General features: G+C 36.0%; 1 protein-coding gene across 1 annotated transcript; it reads left to right on the forward strand.

The window, feature by feature from the left end:
- Positions 1–601: 601 nt before the first annotated feature.
- LOC131858693 (uncharacterized) lies at positions 602–2127 on the forward strand. The gene is made up of 6 exons (XM_059211995.1): positions 602–868; positions 956–1052; positions 1162–1293; positions 1433–1493; positions 1601–1675; positions 1922–2127. Exons 1-6 carry the CDS (start codon positions 642–644, stop codon positions 1954–1956), a joined length of 627 nt encoding a protein of 208 aa, XP_059067978.1. The 5' UTR covers positions 602–641; the 3' UTR covers positions 1957–2127.
- Positions 2128–8978: the final 6851 nt, after the last annotated feature.

An 8978-nucleotide genomic window follows, 5' to 3' on the forward strand; every position in this document is an offset into this window, starting at 1 on the left:
GTGCATGTCATATTGACCCGCCCACTATTGGTAGATCCCTCTTTTGCTCTATCTTCTGTCATGTGTTTATTTCCCTTCAAGTGTTCTTTCTTGAATTCTAATGTCATTCCATAGTGGATTCATATTTTGCAGGAGGAGATGCACATGAGGATGTGCCAGAGGTGACTACTGCTGATAACATACCATCATTTCCTGGATCTTCTCGTATTGTTAGTACGGGAACGTTGCAGGCCACATTGGTGGTGAGCAACGAAGAAATGCTTCCCTTAAAGATACAAAAGGTTCCAGGTACTTTAAAATTATTATTATATATACTCTAATTGTAATTTACTTAATGATCACTCGTTTTGGACTAATGATCCCATGAATTTTTTGCAGACAATGATATTTTCTATAAACATCTTAGTGACATTGCATTGCAGATATTTGGGCCCACCATACATAAAAGGTGGTACATCATATGTGAACTAACCCTTATCCACTTTTGATTTCATATCATTGCTAGAATAGTTTTCCTTTGATCCATTTCTTGAAGTGTAATAATTGAAGCTTCAGTTCATTTATGAATCTAACAGGTTTGTTTTTGCTTTAAAAGGTGGAATGACCAAGAAAAAAGGTTAAAAGATGAATTGACAAACCAAATGGTTGAGTGGTTTGGAAATGACACCTTTGACAAAACCAAACTCCTTGAAAAAGCTGGCACATATCTAAAGTATGTGAGGGACCAATATAGGACCCATTTGGAGAGGAACCTAAAGTACGAGCGTCCCCCCATGATTCCAGAGAGGGAGCGAAAGGACCTGATTTTGGATGCCAAGGAGAGAATTGAAAGGAAAAAAGGAAATACACCACTAGACGCTAGAAGAAGGTACGAGATACTATTAAGAATGTAATTATGTACTAATTAATTACTCTTTATATTTATATAATCTGACATATTTCAAACTTTTTATAGACTGAGTGACATGTCAAAGGCAACCAAGGCAAGGCAAGAAAAGCACGGGCAACACAAACTCGACTCTGGTGGCTACATGAAACTTGTTGCACGAATTGTAAGTATCTCATGTAAACAAAATATTGCATCAAAATATTAATAAATTACAAACGTTTTTTTTTATCAAACAATGCAAGAAAAATTCACGGTACCATGCAAAAATGCAGGGCTCTGAATTCAATAGAGCGCCCATAGAAGATGACAAGAGAATTGCCTACCAACAAGGATATTCAGCCGTGGCTGATCGACTACGAGAATTGAGTGGGCATACACAACATTCGAGTGCATCCGTCACACAGGTAAATATGTTAAATGGAAGTTGTTTCAAATTGAATACTTTACCAATAATCTAATTGATGTTGAGTTCCAACATAAAGTGACTATATTTGTTTTAAATAAGCAAGCAATGATAACAATGTGCATGTCATTGGAATGCAGCCTGCTAATTATGAAACACCACCTGCACATGAAGGTCCGGATGTGCATCCCAGTAGTGGAGGTATTCATTTGCTATTCAAATTTATTTATTTAGCTATTAATACAATTAAACATCTTAATTTGTAATTAGAGTAGTAATTAATGTAACCTTTTTTGTTAATATTTTAGAGCACGTAGTCGGTGGTGAGCAAGTGGAGCATGATCTGGGTACACAACCTCAAGAACGTGATGTTCCCCACTCAGGTAAAGAGGACCACTATTATTGCTTTAAACAAATATAATTGCAATTGGTGTTCAACATTAATGTAACCTTTAGTATTTCAACTCTAGATGATCTAGAGGGTGTTCAACATGTTGAGGTTGAGGCTACACAAAATGATGTGGCCCCATCAGGTAAAGAGCACAACAATTATGCTCTCTAAATTAATGAAATACTTGTAACAATAATAATTTTTTTTTTGAATTTAACCCATTTCTTTGTTATTGCAGAGGACCCCCCTTCGCTTCAGTGTCCTCGTCCTTAGTATAGGACTAGGCATACATTGAGATCACGAGCAGTTGGCGGAACATCTGCAGAGGGGGAAATGATGAAGTAACCGATGTTCCACTTAGTCTTTTCATAGCTTCAAAGAAAAAACAAAGAAAGAAATGATTGTAATCTAACTTATTTGATAATGACTGATTTTTATGTGTTAGTGAATGTAATTATGTGCTAATTAATGGTTATGGATGATATTTGTTAATTAATATTGATGAATGTTGCGTGTTAATTAATGTTAATCAATGTTATGTGTTAATGAACGTTATGTGAATATTAATGAATGAATGCTATATTTTATTAATGGTAGAAAGAATTAATGAATGAATGTTATAAGATGTTAACAGGGAATTTAGAGTGATGTTAGGGAGGGGGGAGGGGCCAAATGAGCTTCCACCTTCACGTGGTTGGCCCTGTTAAGTAGAGAATATTAAACTATTCTTGAAACCAAGCGAAGCTCAACAAGGTAACACACTTTTCAATATTTCATTATGTTGCACAGTTAATCTTATTGAATAATGTATATTGAATCTTAATTGCAGGGTCCAACAAAGCCAACATGAACAGCAACACCACAAGTTGTTGGGTATAATGAACTCCCATATTGTCTTGTCTGTACACGAACAATATGAGTTGCTTCTTGTGTTGATATCCAAGGTAGGATTGCAAAAGTTATGAATATACCTCATCCTTGTAAGTTTTTTTATTACTTGTAAGTAATGAATATGCCTCATCCTTGTAAGTTTTTTTATTACTTGTAAGTCATGAATATTGCTCTTTGGTTGATTAAAATTAAATGAAAATCTTTAATGAATACATAAAACTATATGCATATGCAGGCGCACCATGGTTGAGATGGTCCAACTCCCTAGTCTCACTCTACGACTAAGCTCATGCCATATCTAAATCAAAGACATCTCAAATACATGGTCGGTGGAAAGCTGCAAAATGCCATTTTCATACATAAGCAAGACATACACAATTGGGCACAATCACTAAGAGAATGGTAAAAAGTGTGTATCAACTCCTAATGCATGTTGCAAATCGTGTTCTAGTGACTAAGACTAACCTAATGCATCTCAGAATGGTATAAATTTTCAGGATGGAGATATAGCAGATGAGTTCAAGATTGTTGTTGTAAAAATTATTCGATTTCTGTGCTTGAAATTTATGTATATACACTATTTATAGTCTACTCTATATTTCCTACTCAGCTACTCCTATTGCTTTAAAATGAAATATGAACTGATGAATTATATTCTATAGATGACCAGTGCCTTTCTTCGCTGTTTGGGCTACAAAGTCTTTATATTTCTTTACGACTTATTGTGTAAACTTATGAGACAATTTTTAAACCCACCATCTCTCGATGAGTTTGTCAGTTACTATTTTTTATGAGCTCTACTTCAATGTCTATATTGTAAACCGCTTGAATGAATTTAACGCTAGCTTTTAAGAGACCATCCAAGGAAAAAATACCAGGAACAATTACAATTCGCTAGTAAATCTTTTTGATCCAAATCTACAATATGAAACACAAAATTTCACTGGAAGAACACAAATAACCTTATCTCCTTTAGATAATATCATAAGCAACTGCCTGTAGGAAATGCAATAATCCACAACATAAACGCAAAGGAAAACAACTGATTCTATTATGTATATTTGCCAAAATAGTACAATGGTAAGCCTGAGGCTATAATCTATTCCTTCTCTAATTCTCTTTCATGTTACAAAAGCTCCCCCCTTTATATGAGAGTATACATTATTACCAAGCACTGTGGCTTTTCGGCATATAACCGATAAGCAACATTTTTTGTTTAACAAACTAGAAGATAAAGAAATTGAGTATTACCGTCTCCTCACCGATACCTATCTGGTATCAATCGGTCCCTTTTTATGTCGAAGAAACCCTGTGCTTCGGTGACTTCCTTTAGTTTTCCATCGAAATGCTTTTTCCATCGATATCACTATGCTCCTTCTATGAATGGGTCTATTGTCTCACCGAAGCCTCTTTTATCCTCTCTTTGTCGTCTTCCACCAATAAAGTTGTATCGATGAAACCATGTGTATCGGAGACATGCCTTTTAGTCTCCTCGAAACTCATATTCTCATCGAAATCTTTTTGCTGTCCGTCGGGTTTCATGTCGAAGAGACTTTGGACTTCGATGACTTCTTTTGTCCTCCCATCGAAACTCATATCCTTATCGATATCATTCATCTATGTAGTTTTCTTTTGTTTTATCGATATCACTTTTTTGATGAGAATGCTTCTTTCGGTGAATCTTCTTTATCTTGCATCGATGATATTATTTCTTTGAAAGCCTTTTCTCATCGGTGGGGGCCACCTCTGCTTTCTTCAATACCTTTTGTTGGTGGGACCATCTCTTTCAGTGAGTCTTTTTGCACCGATAGTGTTATATCCTCGAATACCTTTTGTTGTTGATGAGAACCATCTCCACTTTCTTCGATATGTTTTATTGATGGAGTTACTGTCTTCGATGAGTCCTATCTGAAGTTGATCAACATTTGCTTTCTTCAATGCCCCTTTTATATCGATGAGACATCACTGGGTCTCATCGATACTATTTGAATCTTAGATACTTCGATAGAATGCTTATAGACTTGTTCGATAACTTATGGGTTATTACGATATCAATGAAAATGATGATTTCTTCAAAAGAGAGATGGCTTCTATGATTTAATTTATCAAATCAAGATATTTTACTTAATTCAGATTTGATGCTCAACAAAATGACTGCACTATCACCAATCTATCTTGAAGATTTGACTACTCTTTAGATTATGATTATGACTATCATGATATTTCATGAGACTGCTCTATCCCTACATGAAACCCTTTGTTCCCACAAATCAATGCTTTGAACTTGACTGCAACTTTATAGTGATCACTGTCTTTGTACAGTAAGCTTGCTACTTTCTCAACTTTTGATATATTGGAGGCTCCTAGGATGGTTTCTATCTTATAGTCACAATACCTTGCTATAATTTGTAGCTATTCTATGTTTATTTGTTTTCCACTCTTAACTCATAGTTCAACTGAATATGGTTCATCTTGGAATCAATGCACATCAGTTATAATCAGATTATAACTAGTCTCCATGGTTGCAAGACCTGAAGAAGGATTCTTGTCATCAATTAGATGCATACTTTTGGGAATATAGAAAGACAAACAAATATATTAGAACCGTATTTTTTGTTGAGTCATAATATGATGTGTTAATTTAGCTAAATAAGGGAACCAATGTTGTATTAGGTTTAATTCCATGATGACAGTTGAAGCTTGTTAGAGATAGGGGATTTGTAGCAGTTGGCTTGTTAGGTTATGTCACAATCCCATGAAGGTCCTTGTAAACCGTTAATGTCAGTAGACATGAGACTGTTATGTAACGAATTGGATCAGCTAAACCTAGAAGTTCTGTAACCAATGAATCAACTGACTCAAGTGTATGTTAATTATCTTATGATGGTCATTTATGACTGCTATTCTTAGTAGACATTAAGCAATTTGCTAGATAGTTGGTTAGTAAACCAGTGAGTTAGTTGGCTCAAGTGTATGCTATTTATCATATGATGGTCGTTAATAACCATTATTGTTAGTACACATTAAGCAGATGGCTTGTTTAGATGGTTGGTAACTAGTGAGTTTGTTGAGCTCAAGAATTGGATGTACAAGTCGAGCAAGGGAGGTGAACACTAACAACACATTGGTGCTTGCAATGTTAAAACCTTGGCCAAGATGGTGATGCTTTATCTAAGTGATGAAACTGGCCATTTGAATTCCTTTCTCATACTGATTAGCTTAATAATAGTTGTTCAATATTTTTTATCGTTAAAAGATTACCTTCCTTTTAGATAAATTAGTTAGATTCTTATTATGTTGAAGAACATTTAGATAGTTTTCTCTTTCAACTGAAGTAGTTATGTTTTATTTTGAAATGCTCAATTTTTTATCTTAATATAGATCACAATTTATTTTCTTTAAGTATAGAATTAATGGAATATTACATATGGTATCAGAGCAACCAAGTTTGACATTGAACCTTAGGCTTTCCACCTATAAACAAAACTATATACATATGCAGGCGCACCATGGTTGAGATAATATGCAGGCGCACTATATACAAAACTATATTCGCAAGTAAATCTTTTCTTCAAATCCACAATATGAAACACATAATTTTACTGGAAGAACACAAGTAACCTTATTTCCTTTAGATAATATCACAAGCAACTACCTACAGAAAGATGGAGTAATCCACAACATATACACAAAGGAAAGACGACTGATTATATTATGTATGTTCGCAAAATGGTACAATAGTAAGCTTGAGGCTATATTCTACTTCTTCTCTAATGATCCTTATTGTTACAAAAGTTCCCTCATTTATATGAGGGTATACATTGTCACCAAGCATCGTGGCTTTTCAACACATAACTATTAATTAGCACTTTTGTTAACAAACTGGAAGATAAACAAGTTCAGCATTCCTATGTGTTGAATGTACTTATCATCTTTATACATTAGAACGTCATTGTTTAGTGTCCTCATGTCGCTTTCTGTCTGGAAATGATTGGATAGAATATGGTTAACACAAAGTGACAATTCTTTGTCCTGATCCAACTCTGCTACTGCTCAATTCTTCTCATCAATGAACTCTTGTTTCCATTGTTTGAATGATACTAACTCACCATTACCGTAAAAAGAGGGCACCCTAGGGGTATTCCCATCGTCCAGCCTCTGAAGCTCTTTCCTTAATTGATTTTCCAATTCATCATGGGACTTCAAGTAAGCCTCGACTTCAATTTTCTCACTTGGATTAATCAGACTGTTGTCATTCATATGTCTTCCAACTGAGACTTGAGCCTTTCATGCTCTTTCAAAGCTCTGACTGTTCCAGTGTATGTTTTCCAATAGATTTCTGCAACTTGCATCATACTTCTGAACCTATGTTCAATGATCTCTAGAATCAACTTATCCATCTTTTGTTGTACCTTTTCTACTTGTCGAGATGTATTTTCGGCCCTGTTCCTCCAATACATAGCGTCTGTCAAGGTATCCATGGCATCTCTGTCAACACCGTATGTCATCCTTGTTTGACTGGTACCTGTATCAATTTGAAGCAATCTTGCTTGCAGCCTCTGTTTTTCTACATCGGTTTTCTCATATAGGCTTTTGTATGTAGAATTTTCTCAAACCAGAAACTCTATCTGATCTTGGTTCAGTTTAGCGACATCCAAATTTAGTTTGGTAGTTGTTCTAGGGTCAGTCTTTCCAACCTGCTGCACCATCAAATATCCAAAAGCTTCTTTTGTATCAACCAATATAGGTCTTTTATCTTAGGGATAGATAGCCCACTGTAGAAGAGCCTTCTGATCTAGATCATATCGTGATCCTCTAAAGAGTTTATCAATCTCTTTTGGCATCATTTGCTTACTTGGGTCATGTTTCTTGAGGAATCCATCAAACAACAAGTAGAGTTCATGTCCCATCCAGAGTATAATAGCACACCAGCTTCCTTAAGCATATGTCTTCCCTTCTTAGGTGTCATTTCTCTCATCATAAGATCCATCTCCTCTTGTAACTTTTGAAGTTGTTTCTCTTCTTCACTATTTCTCATGTTATTCCTAATTTGAGATCCTTTATGTTGATAGAGGAATGCGGTGAACTCCAAGGAAGCAATGAAGTCACTATCAACAATGAAATCCTCATGCTCCAGGAATTTGATGTCAACCACTTCTCGGACATTCAGTTGTCCTGTTGCCAAGTCTATCAGTGTATCCTCTGCATAACCAGGGGGGTAATCCTCTTGAGGAGTGAATGGAATGATGCCAGATGTGGAAGCAGGAGACATATGAGCCAAAGGCTCTATATTCCTAATAGTATCAATGCAATGCCTAAAAACATGAGGTGAGACTCCCTCAAGTATTTCCAATTCATGCTCCATAAGTTTGTTGGCCAACTCCAAGGGGTCTTCAATCTTTTGTAGCACGTTCTCATCCATTTTCCTTCTAAAAAGCTTCCATTTATAAGCCTGCATTGCTTTCTCAAACTTTATTCACTTCACTCTGGCCTCTTCTCTGCCAATGTTCTTAATGAGGTCATCCGATAGGTAAGATTTATGCTCTCTAGCCTTCAGCTTTTGTGATGACTGGGCTATCCTTATGTATCATTCAGGATGAAAATTGGGCCTTGGATCCCCCATAGCCATGCCATAATAATCTAATTTTGTCTGCAGCAGGCCATAACTCTTTGAACTTTTCACAATAAAATTTGAAAATACTAACAACCCAGGTACAATTGATTGTTTCCCATGGCTTGTCAGATGTTCTGTACTCACTATTGACAATTACCTCACAATTTCCAGACAAGCCACTCTGTTAGGGACTGTAAGTGGTAGTAAGTATGGTCTCCCTTTGAACCCGTATACCCTGACTTGTGTGCAGTTTGAAAAACAATACCAATCTCCCCAATTGTGTTCAACTGAGGGATCTTTAGCAAAATCTTTTGGTCTTATAAATCTTTGAACCTCTGGTGCAAGGGCATGATCGTACGGGCATCCCAATAGTCTATATAATGGCTTGACAAAGAACTCCTCAAAATGCCAATATTGATTATTCACATACCTTTGGTCCCATGAAGAAACCCATAGTTGCACTGGTTTTCTCATCCCAGCATTGTCATATGTCCTGACACATAACTCTTCTGGCCATAACCCTTCATCTGGCCCACATACAATAGCATATGCATAAGTAAGGAATAATGCTTGAAATGAACATTGATGACATCCCCCTTTAACTTTTCTAACCCATGTTTCAAAACCTCAACCAAATAAGCAGAAAAATCAAAGAAGTGGGGGTCCTTAGACTGCAAATCGGCACAAATGACCATGGCTGCAATATCCATCAAAGGACGGGCTTTTATCCCTAGCACTTGGGCAACACAGTAATAGGTATACTTGAAATATGGATGGAAAGAGTTGACAT

This window comes from Cryptomeria japonica, chromosome 10 (genome assembly GCF_030272615.1).
Source record: "Cryptomeria japonica chromosome 10, Sugi_1.0, whole genome shotgun sequence".
NCBI lineage: Eukaryota > Viridiplantae > Streptophyta > Pinopsida > Cupressales > Cupressaceae > Cryptomeria > Cryptomeria japonica.

What these genes read in the sequence shown, in the direction of transcription:
- LOC131858693 (XM_059211995.1), top strand. Translation starts at nt 642, where the DNA reads ATGGTTGAGTGGTTTGGAAATGACACCTTTGACAAAACCAAACTCCTT. An exon ending in CCACTAGACGCTAGAAGAAG is followed by an intron (nt 869 to 955) that starts GTACGAGATACT and finishes AACTTTTTATAG; the next exon opens with ACTGAGTGACATGTCAAAGG. An exon ending in CGAGTGCATCCGTCACACAG is followed by an intron (nt 1,294 to 1,432) that starts GTAAATATGTTA and finishes ATTGGAATGCAG; the next exon opens with CCTGCTAATTATGAAACACC.